Source organism: Dreissena polymorpha, chromosome 9, assembly GCF_020536995.1.
Source record: "Dreissena polymorpha isolate Duluth1 chromosome 9, UMN_Dpol_1.0, whole genome shotgun sequence".
In the NCBI taxonomy this organism is placed as follows: Eukaryota; Metazoa; Mollusca; class Bivalvia; order Myida; family Dreissenidae; genus Dreissena; species Dreissena polymorpha.
In genome coordinates this window covers 82,900,692-82,926,415 of record NC_068363.1, presented here as the reverse complement: position 1 = coordinate 82,926,415, position 25,724 = coordinate 82,900,692, and the positions used below count along the sequence as shown (strand labels likewise).

The 25,724-nt window shown below is 37.0% G+C and overlaps 1 protein-coding gene across 3 annotated transcripts in view; it reads right to left on the bottom strand.

Annotated features, from left to right (window-relative positions):
- The window catches only part of LOC127843995 (casein kinase II subunit alpha), a 163,667-nt gene that overhangs the window by 115,812 nt on the left and 22,131 nt on the right, over positions 1-25,724 (bottom strand). For 2 of the 3 annotated variants that reach the window (XM_052373955.1, XM_052373956.1), the window contains exon 3: positions 17,531-17,632. The exons of the other annotated variant lie outside the window; for it this stretch is intronic. In XM_052373955.1, coding sequence (XP_052229915.1) covers positions 17,531-17,632 — 102 coding nt within the window. The remainder of the gene's footprint in view (positions 1-17,530; positions 17,633-25,724) is intronic. 3 annotated transcript variants of the gene reach the window in all.

Here is a 25,724-nt window from a genome sequence, read left to right as displayed (position 1 = left end):
ATTATTTCGCGCGACACACCGTCCAATGATGGTGAACAAATGTGCCAAATGATTTTAAAATCTGACGATGAATGACATAGTTATGGCTCGGACAAGCTCATTTATGGCCATTTTTGACCTTTGAACTCAAAGTGTGACCTTGACCTTGGAGATATCGATGTAATTATTTCGCGCGACACACCGTCCAATGATGGTGAACAAATGTGCCAAATGATTTTAAAATCTGACAATGAACGACATAGTTATGGCCCGGACAAGCTTATTCCGCCAGCCCGCCAGCCAGCCCGCCCGCATTCGCCAATCTAATAACCAGTTTTTTCCTTCGGAAAACCTGGTTAATGATCACTGTATTAATCAACAAATCAATAGGTCATCATGAATTATAATCCAAATTAATATTGTCATGCAAATGCATTAAAAAGACCCTGACCATTAACTGAGGATCATGGAATTTGTATGCAACACATTGTCTGGAAATAGATAAAAATCTTTAGAAAGGTTGAAATCTTTGAAGGCATAAAGAGTAGAAACAACAAGAGCTTTGTTAGAGAAAAAATAGCAGAACCCTACTGGGTGAATAAAGTCAGATCTGCATGTCTGTGTGTAATCGAGTACTTAAAAGTTGATGAGGTCCTTCTGCGCCTGCAGCTGCATTATCAAGGTGCCTGTACCACATGACTTTTTCGGCTATGTGTGGGACAATCGGATGTCAACAAACCATTGCTTCAGGTAACGTTTTTGATAATTTCTTCATTAATTTAGAACCATTTTCAAAAAAACAAAGACGAGAGCCCGGTCATTGTCAAAATACACAACTGTATTAAGTTTGTGCAAAATTAATTTAGTATTTTTTCCAAAAAGTGCAACCGCGCATTTGAAAAGACACAAATCGAAATGCTATGTGTGGTATATTTTTTGTTATTCAATCAACAAAACGTTCATTATAATATTGTCGAAGGTTTAAAAAATAGGGCAGACATTGTAATTCTTCATAGAGAAGCTACATACATTGTATGTTTGCACAAATACTTCTGATTCGGAGTGTGTGCTTAAAAATGCAATAATGCTGTGTGGGACACGTTTTTGAAATGCTATGTGTGGTATACAAACTAAACTAGAGAATCGAAAGATCCACATAAACATCAATGATATTTTAAGTCTGTCTAAATAACAAACGTTGGTTCATTAAACATTGTTGGTACTGTTTTGCGTGCTTTAAATATGATAATCACGACGTTCATGTTACTCAAAATTATCATGATTGTAGATAATTTATATTCATATTTTTTTACTTGTAGAATGACATTTGTTTGGGAACAGTGTGGTAGAGAGGTCAAAACACAGTCAGGAATCTCCAAACACAAAGCCACCCACGCACGGGAAGGAAAATATTTCTGTTGCGGCAAACCTTTTCTTGTGAGTTTCTATAAAATTGATTGTTACAAAATGTTAAATTTTCAGCGAATTGTTACTTCCAACTAAGGCACTTGTTTAATACACAAAAAGCGTAAGGATTGTTTGTGCAAGGTGTCATGTGAATATAATTGTAACAAAATTACAAAAAGTGTTATTGAACTTATGGTTGTGTGCTTTTTATCAGGAATGTGTAAACATATTAGACCGTAACGAGAGTTATTAAATAAGCATAAAGAGATAATACAGCATTATTTAAACAAATAGATAAAAGTATCAATAACTTATTTTTCTGTAAAATCATGTATTCGTATCTAAATCCTATTGAGCTATCTTATATATCACGCATGACAATTATTTATTTATTTTTGTAAGTTTTAAGTTTATTTCATGAGTAATTTGTTCTTTTCAGGGAGATTAAAGTATTTTTGGAAGCACCTTCAAGAGACATAACTGATATCTTGATCAATTAAAAGTTGTCATATATAGTTAATGTTCAAAAGTTTAAAAGACTGTTTGCTTTGTTACCAGATGGTGCAAGTATTGCAGTAAAAGAAAACAATCAAAGTAAACATTAAATACACATTTAACAATTCAACAAATTGAACAACATGTATTGTTTATTACTTGGTGCGGTGGTAACAAGATCTTGCAGCCCCTATCATGACCGGGTCGAATGAGTATTTTCATTAAACATCTTACACTATTTTCAGTTATTCAGATTTTATTTGAAATCGAGTTCATGAAGTATTAATACAATTAAATATGTTTGTTGGTATAATAAACCCCCAAAGCCAAGACTTTTTTGCAATGATCATTTGTTACGTGTTAATTAGATCATTTATATGTTTGTATAGCAAGATTTGTTACTTTGCGAATACGGATGTACTTCTTTATGTACTTGGTGCTTTAATTTCTATTGTAACATGTGCATGCTGGTTATAAAGCAATGTTATTATTAATGAAGTGTTTATTTTTTATATACTTAAGATATTCATATGGAGATGATATTGGAAACTAAATGAACTTAATAGACCACAAACAATCATCATTGGATTTATATTGTTATTTGTTAAGAGTCAATTGTTTTATTAACATATTTACTCAGATTTTATATTGATCTAATCAGTTTCATTAATAACATAGATACAAAACACATAAATATACACAAATATCAATACATACACTTTGTTTTGATTATGCCAAAATACATATTAAATGGTATGTTGGCATAGTTAGTTGAAATAGCTTTAGGTAAACATCACAGAATGAATCTGGGTTCGTCTCTGTCACTGTGGTTTTGATAATTAACTTGCCGCATAACACCTTCTGTGTGGTTTGATGGTGTTCATCTAATTCTAACACAGCTTCGCGCCCGAAAGCGTTACAAATCCTTCGACTAATTCTTGTGAAGTCTAAAAAAAAAAACGAAATAAAACCCATTTTAAAGCAAGTGCTTTTACTTTCTTTGTCATTCATTTATGAAAAAAAGGACCGAATTTAATAATCAGGCAGAAATATCAACAGTGTTTTTTTTCACTTATAGGGGAATGGTGGCGGTTCCCGTACAAAAGGGAAAAATGCGTCGTTTTTTAGGAAAAGGGGAAAATTAAAATTCACTTGTTTATATGTAATGCAGACCTGTTTACCCTACCGATTGCTTCTCAGTAGTATGGAGGGCATCTTTCAGTAGTTTGGGGCTGTTGTCAGTAGTTTTAAACTTTTCAATCATTTTGAGCATTAAAACACCATGACTGGGTCACATATCAGTTTAACGGTACATACAGCATTAGATGAATTTACTTGCTAATAATAAAATCTCTTAGGTGATTTTTTTTGCTTTGATGTTTTACAGCCTGTGTCATTTGGATTAGGAAAATTAGCCCGATAAACCATGAAATTGGAAAAAAACGCGATAAACCATGAAATTTGTAGACATTAAGCATTATACATATGAATATAAGTAACAAAATTAAAATTGTTTTTAAGTGCGTGTTTGAAAGCATTTTATATTATAAAGTGCTGCTTCAATGTCTTCTTTAAATGAAGACAATATTTAGATAATATCCATCCACATGCATATTAAACTTCTTAAATACACCATTTGATCATACGCTCTTTAAGAGTAGCTATTAATTTAATTCAGTATTTTTTAAATTAAATATCATAAAAAAGGGGAAAACATAAACAAATATTGACAAACATCCTTTAGTGTTCTTGTTGTGTTAATGATGTATTAAATGGAGTTAGAATAATATATTTTATTTGTTTACCTTTCAATATCTTGCACTTGACGACCTCAGTTCAATGCTATTAATCATTAAACTGTACAGCGTTACAAACATAATAAAGCAGAATATGCATATGAATCTGATTATACACAGATCCACTAACATATAAATCAAATCATGTTTGTCTCTTTCCATTTTCGAAAGATACTCATCTTATTTTAATAAATGCTCTAACTTTGTGAGTAGACTAAACTCCAATTTTCAAACACTCGCTTCTGTGACGCACATTCACTGTGCTGATTCCTGATAAATATTTGGGTTTTTTAAATCTCAAACATAGTATGTTGCGTTAATTGACACTCGCATTACATTATTACCTTATGACCATATGATATTATCCGTTTTTAATTTGAATGGTTTTTATTATTTTCACTGTTAATCGCAATTTCTCATCTGATTGCCGCCATCTTGGACGTGTGTAAAAACAGGCGTGCTCAATCCCAATACATCGATTATCGTCGGTATTCTCCGCAATAGAAAGAGAGATGTGTATACTGGATAGCAACGTAAAATCGTATATATTCGGCTAAATTTGCGAACCAATACGCAAGTCAGTTCGGTGACGACTCGACAAGCTTGATCAGCACTCGTTTCCCGGGAGGCTTGAATTTCAACGTTTTTTACTACGCAAGCGCCAAAATGATTATGATTGATAAATTACCCGTTCAGACCGAAATAAGCGCAAGTACGATTAAAATCTGAAATTTGACCATTTTGATCGATAGATCCGTAGTTTTTCAGTACAAATCCGTAGTGCGTAGTTTAGCCAAATAATCCGTAGTAACTATGGCGAATCCGTAGAAGTAAACAGGTCTGGTAATGATATTTATTATATCCAGTCTGGATTCAACCCACAGTACTGAAGAACTCTATGTTCAGGAGACCTCACAGGATGTCTTTCGAAATCCTGAGGAGGATGATGACCCCCTTTTAGAGCTCTTACAGACTCAAAGCAGCCCGGAAGCAAGCGAGGCGACTGATCCGGATAGACCACAGCAAGACACTGCCACTAGAACCAGGAAACCAAGGATTAAGTGGCCCAAGGCTTCAGACAAGACATCATGGACCCAACTGGACGAGGACCTAGAGAACATCCTAGAAGCATCCATGCAAGGACCAGTAGACCGGAAGCTGACCACCCTCACAACCTTGATATACTCAGTAGGCAAGGAGAGGTTTGGACTAGAAGAGGAGAGAGTGCGAAAGGAACCTCCAAGACCAAACAGGCGGCAAGTTCGTATCCAGAACTTGAGACGTGAACTCAAGCAGCTGAGACGAAGGTACTGTGCTAGTTCACCCACAGAGAGGATTGGACTTGCACAGCTTAGAGATACAGTTTGGACACAGCTGACATCATTATGGAAAGCAGAAAACAGCAGAAGAAAGACACGGGAACGGGCAAAGAAGAGGGCAGCTTTCACAGCCAACCCATACAAGTTCGCAAGATCCCTCCTGGACAAAGAAAGGTCAGGAAAGTTGGAAACTCCACTAGAGGAAATAGCGAACTTCCTTCATGTTACCCATTCTGACCCCAATCGAGAGGACGTGCTAGGGACTGTGACAGAATAGATCCAGCGGAGGAACCCGAAAAACAGCTGAATGCGACGGAACCTACGCTTGGCGAGGTGAAAGAAGCTGTAAAAAAGGCCAGAGCTGCTTCGGCGCCAGGACCCAATGCCATCCCGTACAAAGTGTACAAGATGTGCCCACTACTTCTCATGCGTTTATGGAGGCTCCTCAAAGTAGTCTGGAGAAAGGGGGACGTACCAGAGGCTTGGAAGGAGGCCGAGGGGATATTCACACCGAAGGAACGCAATTCCAAGACAGTCAACCAGTTCCGAACGATCTCGTTGCTCAACGTCGAGGGAAAAATATTCTTTGCCATTCTTGCAAGAAGACTCACATCTTTCCTGACAGGCAACGCATACATCAACACCTCGGTCCAGAAGGGAGGAGTTCCCGGTTTCTCCGGCTGCATAGAGCACACCAGTGCTATCACACAGCTAATAAGTGAGGCGAAGAAAGGGAGGAAGGATCTCACTGTAGTTTGGCTCGACTTGGCCAACGCATACGGGTCCATTCCACACCAGCTCATCTATACAGCCCTCCGACACTACCATGTGGACGGCCACATTCAGAAAATCATCACCAGTTACCTGGATGGAATCAAGCTCCGGTTTACTGTTGGTGACCAGCTAACCAGATGGCAGAAGTTGGAGAAGGGAATCGTTATGGGCTGCACAGTTTCCGTGGTGCTCTTCATCATGGGGATGAACCTGCTGATAAATGCTGCCCAACGTGAGACACGTGGACCAAAGACAGAGTCAGGAATCTATCTCACATCTAGCAGAGGCTTCATGGATGACTTCACATTGACGACAAGAACACACGTCCAAGCTAGATGGATGTTGACAGCCCTGACGGATGTCGCTTCATGGGGAAGAATGAAGTTCAAAGCAGCAAAATCCAGATCTCATGTCATAAAGAAAGGACAGACAACAAAGAGGTTCAAACTCTACGTACAGAACGAAGAGATTCCTTCCATAGTGACGAGTCCAATAAAATGCCTGGGCAAGTGGTTTGATGCAAGCCTACAAGATCGCGACAATGTCAAGAACTTAAAGCAACAGGTAGAGGAGGGCCTCAAGAAGATAGACCGCTGCGGACTACCCGGCAAGTTCAAAGCCTGGCTTTACCAGCATGCACTGCTCCCAAGACTAATCTGGCCGTTGATGCTTTACGAGGTACCCAGCACAACAGTGGAAGCCCTGGAGAGAATCACTAGTCGACACCTCAGGAAGTGGCTAGGAGTTCCACCCAGCTTTACCAGTATTGGACTCTATAGGAAGAGCAACAAGTTACACCTCCCGCTATCTTCACTGGTAGAAGAGTTCAAGACAGCAAAAGCAAGACTTGTGTTGACCTTGAGGGACTCTCCGGACGAGTTCATCCGTGAGGCAGGGATCCAAACCCGAACGAGCAGGAAATGGTCAGTGACAGAGTCTGTGAGCCAGGCAGAAAACACGCTCAAGCACAAAGACATTGTCGGAGTGACTGCAGTTGGACGTGAAGGAATTGGTGCGAGAAAGGTGGTGCTGTGGAGCGGATCAGACCAGAAATAGAGACGAGCGATGATTCAGTGTGAGGTCAGGAGGGCGGAAGAAAATGCCAGACAAGCAAGGGCTGTGGAGATGGGAGCGCAGGGAGCATGGACCACGTGGAATACCGCAGACAGGAATTTGACCTGGGGAGACATCTGGAAGTATGAGCCTTATCGGTTTTCCTTTCTCCTCAGGTCTGTCTATGACCTACTACCATCCCCAGCGAACTTGTGCCGATGGGGACTCACAGCAGAGCCAAAATGCAGCCTGTGTGACAGAGTAGGCACCCTAGAGCATGTTCTGTCATCTTGTAGTACAGCACTGACACAGGGAAGATATAGATGGAGGCACGACTTGGTCCTCAGAGAGTTGGCTGACTGGCTAGAGAAGGAAAGGAAGAAGGAACATGGTAATCACCCCCGCCATGGGCACATCGCTTTTGTCAAATCGGGTGAGACCGTGAAGACACAGAAACAAACAAAAGCATCAATTCTTGATGGCTCTTGAGACTGGAAGATGGAAGTTGACTTTGATAGAAGGCTTGTTTTCCCAAACGTGGTTCAAACGACCCTACGACCAGATATTGTGGTCAGAGACAGGAAAGAAGCTCGTCACCATAGAGCTGACAGTACCATGGGAGGCAAGATGTGAAGAGGCCTACGAGCGTAAGAAGGCCAAGTACACAGAACTGATGGATCTGTGCAAGCAACAAGGCTGGCGAACTTGGCTATTTCCCGTGGAAGTTGGCATTAGAGGATTCTGTTCCCAGTCCGTGCACAGGCTGATGACATCATTAGGAACAACTGGCAGGGAGAGACGAGTGGCTATCCAGAGACTGAGCCAAGCAGCCGAACGGGCATCAAGCTGGCTGTGGCTGAGGCGAGAGGAGAAGAGCTGGAGGCAATCAACCAACACACAGTGACTGATCACCACTGTGGGCCCACTGCTATCAGAATGTTCATGGAAGTAAAGGGCCGAAACATTCTAAGACGGCGGAATCCATGCTGATGATGTTGGTTGAGGAGCAGTCTTAAGACTGTATTTAAACTAAACAAGATGTGTTTGTGAAACACTATGTCCCCCTATATGATGTTTGACCTTGTAGGATGACCTTGACCTTGTGAAGGATGACCTTGACCTTTCACCACTCAAAATGTGCAGCTCCATGAGATACACATGCATGCCAAATATTCAGTTGCTATCTTCAATATTGCAAAAGTATTCATAAAATAAGCGATTTGGGCCACATATATTTGACCTCTGACCTTGAAGGATGACCTTGACATTGACCTTTCACCACTTAAAATGTGCAGCTCCATGAGATGCACATGCATGCCAAATATCAAGTTGCTATCTTCAATATTGCAAAAGAATTTATAAAATAAGCGATTTGGGCCACATATATTTGACCTCTGACCTTGAAGGATGACCTTGACCTTTCACCACTCAAAATGTGCAGCTCCATGAGATACACATGCATGCCAAATATCAAGTTGCTATCTTCAATATTGCAAAAGTATTCATAAAATGAGCGATTTTGGCCACATATTTGACCCTTGACCTTGAAAAATGACCTTGACCTTTCACCACTCAAAATGTGCAGCTTCATGAGATACACATGCATGCCAAATATGAAGTTGCTATCTTCAATATAGCAAAAGTTATTGCAAAATGTTAAAGTTGGCGCAAACAGACCAACAGACAGACCAAAAACAATATGTCCCCCACTACTATAGTGGGGGACATAAAAATATTAATACACATGTTTGTATGAATATAATATTGACAGCTGAATGTCTTTGTACTTTTTCTTAAAATTAAAATATATATCAATGATTTTTTCAACATTAGTTTCAGACAGTTCAGCCTTCATGCACAGTCTCAGTTTTCTTAGCCATTTTGAGTCTAATTGGGATCTTTTAAATCGATAAAATGGCAAATTTGAGCATTTTTTATCAATAAAATTGACCAAATTGGAATGATTTTATCAACAAATATTGACACAAAATAGATACATCTGGCCTTTTCCTGGCCATTTTGGGAGAAAAATGCAATTAATGTGAAAAGTCAACTGATTTGGGAAAAACTATTTAATATAACTCTTTATAATAATTCTAAATAATATAAATTATAGTTCAGCGATTTTCCTCCTTTATAAAGTACCGGTAAACGGTACTTTCCCAATCGAGCGAAAATTCCCAAATTCCCAATCGGCATCTGAAAAAATCCCAATAGGTGTCCGAATTTTTTCTCAAAACGACCGAAAGTTTCGTAACAAAATCCAACTTTCGGCGAGCGAACAAAGAAAATCGTATAGTTGTGTGTAACCACGCGTTCGATTAATTTCGGGTTTTATTATTCAGCGCGTGCAATCAATAGAGTCGTTTCTATTTCCGGTTCTTTTGTCAGGCAGGCAGCGTATTGTTTTACGTCGGTTTGTAATCTTGCCTCTGTGGAAAGGGTGTTCAGTCTAATGAACAATCTTTGCACAAACAATCGGAACTGTCTATCACACGACACATTGACAGCACTAATGATGCTGTGCAGAGAGGGATGCCAGCAACTGGTAGATGATCAAACATCAGAGATTGTTGAAATTTTTAAAAAAATGAAAGACAGAGACATTGCTTTACAAGAGATTAAAACAACTTGTAATTAATTGTGTGTGTTCTTTAGAATATTTTGTTATTTATTTCAATTTTATTACTTAATGGTCATTAAGGCATGCCTGCAAATGATTATTTTAATGGGTATGTTCAATTAAGTATGAACTGTATGATGTATTCAATAAGACCATAACTTCATGACGTGATTTTCCCAATTTAAGGATTTCACGACTCGATTTTTCCCAATTTTGAGGTTTTCACGACTCAATTTTTCCCAATTGGACCGGTACGGGTACTTTTCCCAATTGGACAAGGAAAATCGCTGTACTTATATACTTTGTTAGTTGTTTATGAAATAAATTTGAGATATATTTATCATGATTATGAGACAGTTCTTTCTTAAAAAAAAAAAAAAAAACAAATTTTTTTTTTTTTTACTTCTGGAGGGGATTTTTTTTACAAAATGGGGGGAAAATATATACTCTTTTTTGAGGGGAATGGGGCCGAATATCGGCCCCGAAATTGCCATAAAAAAAACACTGATCAATCATGATATTTATTTAAAGACAATAAGTAAAAAAAAAGAAAATAATATAGTTAAACATAACGATAACAAATACGCAGTGTATTTTATTTAAAATTATGTTCAATTAAACATGAATTGTTTAAACATTACACAATTTCTTAAGTATTCCATCATGTAACATTTGGTAAATTTGATATATTTTCAGTACAGACTGAAGTATATGTTTTAGATTCTTACAAAACTGTGTTCAGATTAAATGCAGAACTGACGGGAAAATTCTTGCATACCACACATAGCATTTCAAAAATGTGTCCCACGCATAGCATTATTGCATTTTTATACACAGACTCCAAATCAGATGTATATGCGCAAACATACAATATATGTAGCTTCTCTATGAAGAATTACAATGTCCGCCCTATTTTTTTAAAACTTCAACAATATTATAATGAACGTTTGTGTTGATTGAATAACAAATACACCACATGTAGCATTTCACTTTGTGTCTTTTCAAATACGCGGTTGCACTTTTTGGAAAAAATACTTCATTAATTTTGCGCAAACTTAACACAGTTGTGTATTTTGACAATGACCGGGCTCTCGTCTTTGTTTTTTATGAAAATGGTTTTGAATTAATGAAGGAATTATCAGAAAGGTACCTGAAGCGATGGTTTGTTGACATCCGATTGTCCCACACATAGCCGAAAAAGTCACGTGGTACATGCACCTTGATTATGTGAGGACCAAGAGTGTGTCTCTGCACTCATATCTAATTAACTTACTAGACTGACAAGAGATGGGAAGATTTTTTAATAAAGCTGCGACTTCCAGCTATAAATTGTTTTATGATAGGCATTGAATTTTGGAATGGCCTTGTGTTTGAGGGGAAACCGGAGTATCCTAAGGAAACCCCACCTTTCTGCTATGTATACCAACAACCAAACTCGCATGCTTCCGGGAAGACAGATTGAACACATGCCCCTGGGTGAGGAGCTCATGTATTAAGCACTGCGCTAACTGGACAAAGTCAGACCTGCAGTATTTAAGTTTAATTAACTTAGCATAAAGGGACTTGTTCACAGATTTTGGCATGTTTCAAAATTTGCCATTAAATGTTTTAAATTGATAAATGTAAACAATGGAATTAAAGATCACAAAGAATAAAAGTTAAGAAAGAAAAAATAATAATCGACACATGGGCTCAAACCACTGACCCTTGGAGTAAAAGGTTTGCGCTAAGACAACTCAGCCATCTGTGCCGATATAATCACCCAGGTATTTGTAATTTACATAAACAAATCCCTGCAATGTTACTAATATTATCAACAGAACTTTCAAAATTAGTCAATGTTTTGTGTTTGTAATGCTTTATAATTTTCAGAGTTTTAAATCAAAAGATGCATATAATCAGGGATCATATTTTTTCGGTTTTGTCGGTCCTAGACCAATTGGGGTCATGAAAGACCGATTGAAAATCCCAAACAGTCGGTCCTATTCTGTTTGCTAAAATTCGCATGTCATGAAATCGATTACACAGTGAACATGCTAACACCCCCTATTTACATTCTTATCTCGATTAGGTGTGATATACCATTCGCTGCAGTCTCTAACCCGGTCAGGACCAGTTTATTGCATGTCAGCCAACTAGTATGACCCCAAGCAGCGAAGATTCGCGCAGTTAAGTATTAGTCATGCATGAATAACCCATGTCAATATCAATCGATAATTTCAATGGCTTATACCTAGCACACTAATTAATCGGTCCATAATGTTTACTTCGGAGATGAAAATCTTGATGTTATCCTGGTGGAAATTGTGCATTTCATGCATGAAACAGTAAACTTTCATATCAACAAAGAAGAAAATCGGATATTCTGCAATAATTTTGGGCGGACCTTATACACTGAAAGCACGCGCTGTAACTAAACAAATCATGCCGATACATTTTCCACCAGCGTAATAATCCGGCAATAAATGAATGAAAGTCGCGGATCGACAGAACAGCCGAAATTTATTTTATGGGCAGAACTTCACACAAGTACACAAGAAAAACAAGAGCACCGCCTTGCGGGTGCAGACCGCTCATCTATTTTCTTTTTAAAGGTGAAGGGACTCTCATTTTCAATCACAAAGGAGGGAGGGGTGGAGTGAAGAGGGGTGCATTGTGTGGGGGTGTGGACATTTATTACATTATCTTCCAAAAATGCAAAAAAAAGGAAAAAAAAAATTCGGGGGGTGGGTGGGGGTGGTGGGGGGGTGGGGTGGGGGTGGGGATTCTTGGGTGCGATGGTTGGAGGGTATTTCAAACATAAAATAATAAAAATAAATATTTGTGTTTTTTAACCGTTTCAAAAAAAAATTGGGGGGGGGGGGTGAGGTGGGGGGGGGGGTATAGTGTGAGGGTTTGGTGGTTATTTGTGAGATGAAATTTAGGGGGGGGGGATTCGGGTGGGGGGAGGGGGGTTGGGGGGGGGATTCTTGGGTGCGATGGTTGGACGGTATTTCAAACATAAAATAATCAAAATAAATAGTTTTGTTTTTTAACCGTTTAAAAAAAAAAAAATTGGAGGAGGGGGTGGGGTGGGGGGGGTATAGTGTGAGGGTCATTTGTGAGATGATCTTAAAAAAAAAAAAAAAAAAAAAAAAATAGGGGGGGGGGGATTCGGGGGGGGGGGGGGGCACGGGCGATGGTTTGGGTGGAGTCTATTGTGGTATGTCAGGTAAGAGTAGTTTTGTCAAAGTATCAATCAAATCTAATCATAAATATAGAAGTTATGGCAATTTTAGCAAAATTTAATAATTTGACCTTGAGAGTCAAGGTCATTCAAAGGTCAAGGTAAAATTCAACTTGCCAGGTACAGTAACCTCATGATAGCATGAAAGTATTTGAAGTTTGAAAGCAATAGCCTTGATACTTAAGAAGTAAAGTGGATCGAAACACAAAATTTAACCATATATTCAAAGTTACTAAGTCAAAAAAGGGCCATAATTCCGTAAAAATGACATCCAGAGTTATGCATTTTGTCCTTTTACTGTACCCTTATGACAGTTTGCGAGTGTTCCAAGTATGAAAGCAATATCTATGATACTTTAGGGGTAAAGTGGACCAAAACACAAAACTTAACCAAACTTTCAATTTTCTATGTATAAAGGGCCCATAATTCCGTCCAAATGCCAGTCAGAGTTACATAACTTTGCCTGCACAGTCCCCTTACGATAGTTAATAAGTGTTGCAAGTATGAAAGCAATAGCTTTGATACTGTAGGAATAAAGTGGACCTAAACACAAAACATAACCAAATTTTCAATTTTCTAAGTATAAAAAGGGCACATAATTCTGTCAAAATGCCAGTCAGAGTTACATTACTTTGCCTGCACAGTCCCCTTATGATAGTAAGTAAGTGTTTCAAGTATGAAAGCAATAGCTTTGATACTTAAGGAATAAAATGGACCTAAACACAAAACTAAACCAAAATTTTCAATTTTCTAATTATAAAAAGAACACATAATTCTGTCAAAATGCACGCCAGAGTTATCTAACTTTGCCTGCCCAGTCCCCTCATGATAGTAAGTAAGTGTACAAAGTTTGAATGCAATAGCATTGATACTTTCTGAAAAAAGTGGACCTAAACGCAAAACTAAACCAAAATTTTCAATTTTCTAAGTATAAAAAGAACACATAATTCTGTCAAAATGCACGCCAGAGTTATCTAACTTTGCCTGCCCAGTCCCCTCATGATAGTAAGTAAGTGTACAAAGTTTGAATGCAATAGCATTGATACTTTCTGAAAAAAGTGGACCTAAACGCAAAACTTAACCAAAATTTTCAATTTTCTAAGTATAAAAAGGGCACATAATTCAGTCAAAATGCACCCCAGAGTTATCTAACTTTGCCTGCCCAGTCCCCTCATGATAGTAAGTAAGTGTACCAAGTTTGAATGCAATAGCATTGATACTTTCTGGGAAAAGTGGACCTAAACGCAAAACTTAACCGGATGCTGCTCCGACGCCAAGGTGATGACAATAGCTCAAATTTTTTTTTCAAAAAATAGATGAGCTAATAATATACAATGTATAAAGCTTTAGTAAAAATCGTGTTAGAATCGAAATTATTTGTGTACTTTAAAAATAGATGAGCTAATAATATACAATGTATAAAGCTTTAGTAAAAATCGTGTTAGAATCGAAATTATTTGTGTACTTTATTGTTCATTGTTGAATAACCACGACTGGAAGTTTAGATGCGTGGTATCAAATCACACAGACAAATAATATTGACAACAATGAAAAAGTCAGATAAAACAGCACACAAAACACGGAGCGTATATTGACTCATCTAGAGTCCGTGCACGAGACAACAATGAAATAGCAAATGATAAAACCAATTTAGAAAACTCTTATTTACCGTTTAAAAAAATGCCTAAGGGAATTTAACTTGTACTTCTATCAACCACCTTCATGAATGGAAAAACCAGTTGTATATACAGTACAGCATACGCGGAACAAACGTATTTCGCGATCCGCAACGCAGAGCTCGACAAATCCACTCGCGTTTAATCAGCGATTAAAAATTAACCGGATGTTGATTTATGCACACTGCGCTAAAATTAGCATGTTCCCGTTACGCGCAGATACCGGTATGTACAGTACGGTAAACAATCTTTTAATACTGCTATAAAATTCGTCTAAATTCTTCACATCTTTAGATTTAAAGAGTGGCTATTGGCAAGTTTTAAAGGACAAAAATGACAAAGAGAAAACTGCCTTTTGTACACACAGAGGCTTAATTGAGTTTTTCCGAATTTTTTTTCCCTGTCGTAGTCCTTGCGTGTAGTAAAAAGGGAACTCTAGAACCTACTCGATCGTGGCCGTTTTTTTCTCTGCCATTTTTGATAAATTAAACTAGATTTTGCTTGTTATCACTATAAAAATCATAATACCCGAAATTGTTTACACAATGCACGTTTCATGGACCCTAGTAACTGAAGACAGAAAATGCGTGAATAACTATGTGTCGCTATCAATCGATTAGTTCAGAGGTTTATTGCAGTTCGTTGACTTTGTTATACCGACCACACTTATCTATCCCTATGGTGTATCCCTCCACGATAAAAACGTTGCAAGTTACTCAAAAGACTGATGATGGCAACCGGATGTAATCCTCGTGGAAATTGTGTTTTTCATGCATAATACTAAAAAATTATTTTTCGACACGTATAGTGTTTTAACAAATTATCATTGAAATCATTACACAACTATGAGCATAATACAAATTTTTCCGAAACACACTTCCGACTTTTAATGTTAACAAATACTATCTTCAAATCAACAGTGATAATGTATTTCATGTTGATGCTTTGTTCCGATAAAAAGCGCGCAAACATTATGTTGCATGTACAACGCCACGTGGTCCACATCAAAAGCGAGGACGTATTGATTTTTGTATGTGTACACACCTTGTTATAAGCGCAGAGAACATTACGATCTTTTAATTTGGGTTAAAAGTTTCGTAGTTTATTTAATAAAATTATATGGCGAATATTTTTTATTGACATTTCATCTAAATTAATTTCAAATCAAACACGCTGTATCTTTATCGTTACGGTCTTTAAGATACCGGTAAGTAGAAATCTAATTATTTAAACAGTTATTCTACTTAAATTATACATATTAAACAGAAAATCCGGACAAAACTGGCATTAGTGTTAGGCGTTTTGAAAGCACGCTTAGACTGCATGTAGACCTTGATGTTTTGACAAAAGTGATTAAAATTTGGGAATGCACATCTGCCGATGTGGTCAGTAATGACCGGTAATACTTTGATCTGAATCGCATTATTGTTTAAATTAATAATTTCTTTGAAAAAGTAATGAGCAAAAATATATAAAGCAATGAAACATAAAGGACTGTTACACCCGTAAGATGTGAATCATTAACATAATTTTCCGATTATGGTTTTTAACCCTAATCCCAATGTTAACAAGCAAGCATACATATACATGCATAATTAACAAAAATATATTGTTTAAACCTTACAATAATTAACTTAAACTGTATTGGAATGGGTTAAATAATGCTGCAATGATAGATAACATATGATAACAATTATTGAACTTCGATCTGAAACCAAAGATGACCGAGAATTAAACATATCATGGATTAACATGTGTAATAACCCAAAAAATAATGTTTAAAGTATCTGATTGCTGGACTCCCTGTAGTCTGTTCGGACTCCTAAATTTTTAAAGTAGGGAGTCCAAAGGACTCCTTACTCAGATTAGTTAGTGTCGAACACTGCGTGTCGTATCGCTTATTAAAACGTGAAAATAATAATTATGAAACCAGCGTAAATCTTGGTTTCTACGCTACACATACATGTACGTGGATATCTTTTCACTCGATCCGCCGCGTACGTATGCGGCGGATTTACTCCACGAAAGTACGCGAGGTTAATACAGACTCTGTGTCGTTGCGCGAATCGATGCCGATTGCCACGGCGATACGCCGCATGAACACACAATTTTGCCGCCGCTTACTAATAATCTGGCCGTGGCGTAGCCGCGGATTATGTTTGTGCCGCGTTAGCTGTACTGTATTTTAACGTAATTTGTCGGATATAAATTTTCGGACACATTTTCCCCAGTTAAATCCAGACCGATTGATGTTGCCGGAAAATATGATCTCTGCATATAATTGATATTTTAGAGCCTGGCAAATGTTCAGTATTACTATTTCCTTGCAAAAAACATAATAACAATGAAAATTTTGAAATTTCTGAAACATTTTTTTCAATTTTATCAATTTTTCAAAATGTAAAACAGGGGTTTTCATCATTATATAAAAGGGACCTATTAAAGGCCCCTTCCCTATTGAAAATTTCTTTAAAATCATGCAGTTTTCCCCAAAATCCTAACTTACACCAGCTTTTTCTTTTCCCATAGCATTAATTTTAGCGAGAATTCTCCCAAAATGAGCAATTTCTTCCCAAAATCCATAGACTAGGGCCTCTTCCCAATGAAGCGTGGAAAACCCCTGCTTTAAAAGGGTCCATTTAAGTTTTTTTAAGTTATGGCATGTGTGCAGATTTAAGTTTTCAATTATCACTGTAGCAGCCACAATTATGGCCTGGCAAACAACAAACTGAATCAACATTGACCTTCTGGCCCTCAATTTACAGATTTTCATCAACCAAGCTCAAGTAGTTTTTTAGTAATCTTTTGATCAAGATTTTTCATACACCAACAAACAGACAAGTGCAATATTTCATGCCTCTCACTCTGTGAGGGAATAACAAGAGATGTGTTTGTCAGAAACACAATGCCCCCTACTGTGCCACTTTGAAACCATATATTTGACCTTTGACCTTGAAGCATGACCTTAACCTTTCTCCACTCAAAATGTGCAGCTCCATGAGATACACATGCATACCAAATATCAGGTTGCTATCTTCAATATTGAAAAAGTTATGGGCAATGTTAAAGTTTTCAGATGGACGGACAAACTGACAGACAGACAGACTGACGGACAGTTCAACTGCTATATGCCACCACCCTACCGGGGACATAAAAACCTAATGGGAAACTGAAACGCTTACCACAGGGTCCTTTACAATGGCCAATAATGCTATAACATTAGTGCCACCTCGCAAATTCTCTAATATTTTAATTTCCCTTTTGATTTTCTTCTTTTTCACTGGCTGAAAAGCAAACAAACATTAAATTATTGTCTAAGCATTTTTATTATTACACAAACAAGACACTTTTTGCAATCAAATTTTTACTTTGCACATAATTTGCATCACATTAGCATGAACCAACAAGAGAGGCAACTCACAAATGTCTCAAATCAGCAATAAACAAAGGCAGTCTGCAAAATTAACCCATCGCCTGATCGCAAATGCGATGAAATCTCGGCTCTGGCAATAGAAATATTAAATATATAGATCGCCTGAATTGCAATGAAAAAAAAATCCAAGAAAATAAACTAATACATCAGCGATTTACGCTTTTTAGGTGTAAATTTACAGTGACACCGCTTGGTTACTTCCCTTCATTTCCTATCATAAGTGATCTCCCTTAGATGTTATAGAGAGTGTAAAGTCCGGCTCCCATATTTAAAATGTTGTAATACTTTTTGTAAACTGAACTTGCATTCTACGCCAATAAATGAAATAATAGTGCGAGGTTTTTTATAAATTAAGTAAACGGTTGAATGTGTGTCATTAATAGCTTTGAAATAACGAAATAACCGTTACAGTGTTTATCATTCAAATGATATCCTTTCATGATAATGTCACTGTTAATTAATTCAATTTTTTCTGGCTATGAAAAATTTCCTTTGGCTATTAAATTTTCAAAGTTACATAGCCACATTGGCTATGAAGACAAAAAAGTTAGTTTTGCAGACTGCAAAGGGGTTCTTTATATTCTCGCTTTACACGTTACTAAATAATATTTAAAACCTCTTTTCTGAATGAATTTAACAGTCTGAAATCATCTAATCATGAAAGTTGAAACATTTATCTTGCATAACATTCAATGCAATGCTGCATGCAACTTATTTAGAAAATAAAAGTCGTAAACCAAAAAGTTTGGAATGTTTTTTGTCGAGGTTATAGACAGTGTACCTGGCTGAAATCAATGAAATATAACTTTTAAAACATAAATGTATTAGAATTCAACAAGACAGTTGTAGAATATTTGTGGAAAACATAAGAATTTAGATTAAAACTTGTGTCAGCTACAATTTTACGAGTGGTTACAGCAAACTGCTGAAATACATAATAGTTTTCATATTTTACAATGTTGTTTGATCAGCCTTGAAATACACTACGCAACCATGATTTTTGCCTTAATAGTACATGACCGCGTTAGGGCCAACGTGACAAATCGCGGTGATTCGCCGCAATAATGGGTGATTCACGTTGATTCCGCCGTTATTTCACTCTGACCATCTTGCGATGAGATCAGCTGTAGAAGACGGAAGAAGTTGCATGTATGCGATTGAGGCAGTTGAAACGTATGTATCGGGGAATCGAGGGACTCCGGGGAAAATACGACTATTACATTAAAATCAGTTATGAGTTCTCCATGGCTTCAAACTGTTAATTGCATAATCAACGCAATTATCACTCCTGCAGATGCGGTATTCTACAGCTAGGTTTTGTTTTATACGCGGCATTTAAAAAGACAGAAAAAACCTGTGAGGGACATGGGTGTGAAATATATGTTGAAATTTTAAAACAGATACTCTCTAATATCTGCATACAATGATAATAATCCCATATTGCTTTAATAGCTGTGAAGATTATACATGTAACGTAGGAAAATCGTACTTCACCGTGTTTGATCGTGAACGCAGTGAATCACCGCAGAGATTCTATTTATAGCATTCGCGGTGATCATGCTCAACCTAGCGTGATAACACGCGCGAGATCGCGGTGATTTGTCACACAAAATAAATAATGACCACAGCATGTTGGTGATTTAGGCAAAAATCGCGGGTCGCGTAGTGTTATAACAATCTCAAACAAAAGCACCGCCTTGCGGGTGCAGACCGCTCATCTATTTTCTTTTTAAAGGTGAAGGGACTCTAAATTTCAATTACAAAGGACAGAGGGGTGGAGTGAAGAGGGGTGTATAGTGTGGGGGTGTGGACATTTATTACATTATCTTCCAAAAATGCGGAAAAAAAAATGCAAAAAAAAAAAATACATTTGGGGGGGGGCGGGGGGGGGTGGGGGTGGGTAAAGTGTGAGGGTGTGGTGGTCATTTGTGAGATGATCTTAAAAAAAAAAAAAAAAAAAATTAGGGGGGGGGGGAGGGCACGGGGGATGGTTTGGGTGGAGTCTATTGTGGTATGTCAGGTAAGAGTAGTTTTGTCAAAGTATCAATCAAATCTAATCATAAATAAAGAAGTTATGGCAATTTTAGCAAAATTTAATAATTTGACCTTGAGCGTCAAGGTCATTCAAAGGTCAATGTAAAATTCAACTTGCCAGGTACAGTAACCTCATGATAGCATGAATGTATTTGAAGTTTGAAAGCAATAGCCTTGATACTTTAGAAGTAAAGTGGATCGAAACACAGTCAAAAAAGGGCCATAATTCCGTCAAAATGACAACCAGAGTTATGCAACTTGTCCTTTTACTGTACCCTTATGATAGTTTGCGAGTGTTCCAAGTATGAAAGCAATATCTATGATACTTTAGGGGTAAAGTGGACCAAAACACAAAACTTAACCAAATTTTCAATTTTCTAAGTTTACAGGGCCCATAATTATGTCCAAATGCCAGTGAGAGTTACATAACTTTGCCTGCACAGTCCCCTTATGATAGTTAATAAGTGTTGCAAGTATGAAAGCAATAGCTTTGATACTTAAGGAATAAAATGGACCTAAACACAAAACTTAACCCAAATTTTCAATTTTCTAAGTATAAAAAGGGCACATAATTCTGTCAAAATGCACGCCAGAGTTATCTTACTTTGCCTGCCCAGTCCCCTCGTGATAGTAAGTAAGTGTACCAAGTTTGAATGCAATAGCATTGATACTTTCTGAGAAAAGTGGACCTAAACGCAAAACTTAACCGGACGCCAACGCCGACCCCGAGGCCGACGCCAAGGTGATGACAATAGCTCATAATTTTTTTTAAAAAATAGATGAGCTAATGATAATCAAAATCATACATTAATCAACCTGTAATATTCAGTAACACCAAAATCTTTGGGCACAACCATCGTGTTTTTCGGAAACCCAACATATTGTTTTTCAGAAATCGGTGATCAGTTATTTCCATAACTTCTCAGAAAATTTCAGCAGACATATTGTTGTTCATATTCTTATGTTTTTCTCAAATATTCTACCATGACATTGTTGTATACCAATACACACATGATTTAAACGTAAAACAGGACCCAAATTCTATCAAATCTGCCGCCGAATTTCGGCTGCAGTCCCCCACCTGAAAAGTATATTTTTTTCCCCAAAAAAAACTGATTTTTTTCCCCCTCAGAAAATGTAACAAAAAATATTTAAAAAATCGCCGATTTATAGTTGAAAATTGACTCCAATATAGTCCTAACGAAAAAGAAGTATTGTTTCCGGTTACCCGACCGACCCAGTTTTTTAACCGCCGATTTAAAAGTTTTTTCTGTTATAAAATCCGTGTCCGAATTTTATGTCCCAAATTTACGCAACTGCGGAAAGCGTCTGAATCGTTCAGAACTGTTATTTTTGTTAACGTTTTGTTTCATTGACATTTATTCTAATCAATAAATGCTTTATTCAAAATGCAGTCTTCAGTTTCCAAAGAATATTTATTTGTACAGTAATTTACAGATATAGACAAAAGCTTTTTCTGTTACAAAATCCGCGTCCAAATTTTATGTCCGAAATTTACGCAACTGCGGAAAGCGTCTGAATCGTTCAGAACTGTTATTTTTGTTAATGTTTTGTTTCATTCACATTTTTTCTAGTCAATAAATGCTTTATTCAAGATGCAGTCTTTAGTTTTCATAGAATATTTATTTGTACAAAAATTTACAGAGAAAGACAATCTGGATCAAACATTTTCTTATTAAGAACTATATCTGAAAGTTAGATATTATGTTGTCATGCATTTCACACTGCTGATACCTGAAAATAATGAAATTCTCATTAAGTTAAATATTCAATTAAGTGTTGTGGTAAGAAAAAAAAGCCTACCAACCAACCCACATATAAATTAAATTACTGTTATATAGTCATAAGATTGAGTAAAAGTCCACCTTTCTGTCCTATAGACAGTCACATATATAGAAATATATGTTTATAACAGTTAAACACAGTTGTAGTTTTTTTATAAAAATTCCCCCATTTACAAAAAATTCCCCCTCCTAAGGGCTGCGGACCCCTTCCCCCAAAGTAGTGTGAGGGCGCTGTAATATTTCCTTTATTTTGCTGCGTAATTCTGTGTATTTCAGGCAACTAGAGTGGATGGCGGCCATTATCTGGGCCCTTTCTGTCAGGAAATAGGCGTGAAAAACATTCATTTAATTGAACATGGAAATCATCCACCACTAACAGAAAACGTTTTAACAACAGAAGCTGATGTATATCATGTCCAAATGACCAAATATAACTGTTTAACAATTAGAAGTGAGATGCTTTATTTTCTGATGTTTTATGTTTCTTTTTCCCTTTCAAATGATGTACACTGGTGTGATTCTATGTTTAAATAATTCGTTTGAAACATTTATGCAGCATTCTGTTTAATACACTGATGTTAACATAATTGTATTATTTTGGTTATATGTGTTGTTTATCAAGTTGAAACAAGGGATGTTTGTAAAACATAATGCCCCCCATATGGGCTGTAAGTTGTAGTGGCAGCCATTGTGTGAATACATTTTTTGGCTCTGTGACCTTGACCTTTGACCTAGTGACCTGAAAATCAACAGGGGTCATCTGTGAGTCATGATTAATGTATCTATAAAGTTTCATGATCCTAGGCGTAAGCTTTCTTGAGTTATCATCTGAAAACCATTTTACTGTGTCATGTCACTGTGACCTTGACCTTTGACCTAGTGACCTGAAAGTCAATAGGGGTCATCTGCGAGTCATGATCAATGTACCTATGAAGTTTCATGATCCTAGGCATAAGCGTTCTTGAGTTATCATCCGGAAACCATTTTTCTAAGTTGAGTCACTGTGACCTTGACCTTTGACCTAGTGACCTGAAAATCAATAGGATTCATCTGCGAGTCATGATCAATGTACCTATGAAGTTTCATGATCCTAGGCATAAGTGTTCTTGAGTTATCATCCAGAAACCATTTTACTATTTCGGGTCACCGTGACATTGACCTTTGACCTAGTGGCCTGAAAATCAAAAGGGGTCATCTGCCAATCATGATCAATGTACCTATGAAGTTCAATGATCCTAGGCATAAGCGTTCTTGAGTTATCATCCGGAAACCATTTTACTATATCCGGTCAACTTGACCTTGACCTTTGACCTAGTTACCTCAAAATCAAGAGGGGTCATCTGCAAGTCATGATCAATGTACCCATAAAGTTCCATGATCCTAGGCCTAAGCGTTCTTGAGTTATCATCCGGAAACCATCTGATGGACGGACATCGGACGTACCGACATGTGCAAAACATTATGCCCCCTCTTCTTCGAAGGGGGGCATAAAAATGTTATTTATATACAAATAAAGCTTATTAACATAAAAAAGTGAAACTCCAGCTGCTGTAGCAGTATTGAATTCTTATTTTAAACACTTAGTTGGCCCTTTATGAAGGTACTTATTGTTTTTTATGTAATAACCAGAGCTCCAGATAAGGGCCATACAGCCGTAAATACGCCTTTTTCATGAAGATTTACGCATTTATTTTTATTAACTGGACGTACAATAACGACTTTAATATCCATTTTACGCATTTACGAAAAAAATCTGGCCGTACCGATACGTCTGCGTCAGCGCGGCGTGATTTGTTGGTCTCTAACGTTACCGCACTTTTCGTTAATTTAAATTACCGAAAAGTTGTAGACTGGGTTCATATCGTATTGTCTATTCTGTCGCGTGATTTCCTGATACTTGTAAATCCGTCAAAAACAATATGTCTGCGCGCAATGGAATGCCGGCTTAACCGAAAGCGGTTGAAAACAACACTTTGTTGTCATATAATGACTACATACAGTGTCATCTAACCATCCTGACATTAAATCGGTAAACTCAGAAAGACATTATCGCCCCGATATTAAACCATTTGATTGCATCGGTGGCTTAAAACGTTAGAAAACACGATGGAAAACAGATGAGACAGTGAAATAAGTGTTCATTTACTTAGCTTACTAGTTGGCTTGTGTTTTCTTGTCAAGAAAAATGAAGAAATAGTATTAGTCATGAGTTTTAATGTGTAGTTGTATTTGCATCATTTTTCAGAATAAAAAAACTTATACAATAACTGTTTAAGAAGCTACATATATTTATTATAATTGCTGCAAATGTTTCTGTAAAGTCAGTTATACACCCTTCAATATCCAAGAACACGGGTAGTACAGTACTACCTGTATTTTTGGATATGGTAGTACAGGTACTAATTGATTTTAAGCGTTACTCCTTGTCTTTCTGTCAGTGGCAGTACCGTTACTAATTTCACAAATCCTTATCTGGAGCTCTGAATAACATACTTTCTAAAGTGATAATATAGTCAATGACATTAATGTAGTAAGGTTTCTTTAAATGATTGTTCTTATAAATAAGGTTGGAATAACCGACAGTTTTCATGCCGCGAAAAAGTAGCGACAACTTTTTTTCGGCCAGTGAAACCACTGCTCAAGTTAGCTAGAAATAATGGGGGCAATGGTCCTATCTATCTCCTTGGGTTTGTTGGATTGTTTTCTTTATACAAGTCTGGTTGTTGGTTACCAATATTATGCTTACAAATAACAACAAATTCATAAACATTGTATACTTTGCAGTCTTCACGCTAAATATTTAAGACCAATAGCCCTTCGGGCTAATCAGATAGAATTTTTAATAGCCCGAAGACAGTTTCAATAGCCCGAAAAGGTTAACATACATTTTATGACTTTTTTGGCTCGGAGCAACAAAAATATTCATTTCCAATCAGAAATAACTTCTAATGAGTAAAAACATTTGCCTGTCCCATTTTCAACAGACTGTTTTATTTATTTTTGATAACAACAGCAAGGGCATGCTCTCCGGACATCTCCATATCTCAGTGTTTCAGATTGGCCCCAATTTCCTCAGGACAGGTTTCCTCAAATGGCTAAATGGTCAATTTTTTTCAGGACATTTGTCCTAAATCGTGAAACAATTTTCATACAGTTTTGTTAGCGCCCTGAGCCCAAACCTACAGGAAATAATCTACATGTGCGTCCCGCGTCTATGACTCACAAATATCGAAATAGACGCATCGTTTTGAAATATGTGCGTCCACTTGGACGCATTGCTGAACTGTATCCGTTAATGCATACGCGAATCACGATAGGTACGAACCATCTTGTGTACGAGCCAAAAGTGTAGCAATGAACGCTAAGTTTAACCAAATGAGGCTTGAAGGCTCCAGCAAGTCTTTTGATTTGCTCTAGTCGAGCCGCCGATGTATAATACGAACCAATTAGAATCGACCTTTAAAATAGAATGTGTTATATTTTCTCGAGCCCCCGGATGAAAACCTGCGTTAACTTTGTGTAACTTAGTCATAAATAATACAGAAAGAATGCCTCTGAAATAAGGTGTTTAAGCTTAATAATCCAAAACAAACAAATCTAAACTTTAATAATGGTAGGTTAACGGCTCACAATTCGACGTAAACAATAATATAATCAAGCTCGCAATTCGTATGTTAACAATAATATTATCATCGATTTGAATCAAGTTGAAATGTTATAACAGGTTACATTCATGTAACAGATAATGTTATAGCCTATGTGACAATAATGTTATAGCCTATGTGAAGGCAAACAAAATTGTGAAAACTCTGAATTTGTTTTTTTTGGTTTCAACACCTTTTTGCGATTATTAAAAGTTTAATTCAAGTATAGATATTGAGCTAGTGTGATTTAGACATATTTTCTTCACTACTTGGTATCTTTAAAAATTTGGGACCCATTCTTTTTCAAGGTGGACTCATAAATTTTGGCCTGGGTTACATTGGTCTAAAATCTGCGAGTTCAGGGACCCATAAGATAGTAAATTCTAGATTATTCCCTGAACCTATTGTACTTTTTTAGTCTTTCTAGTTGCAATTTCTGGTGAAAACAATGCGAAATATT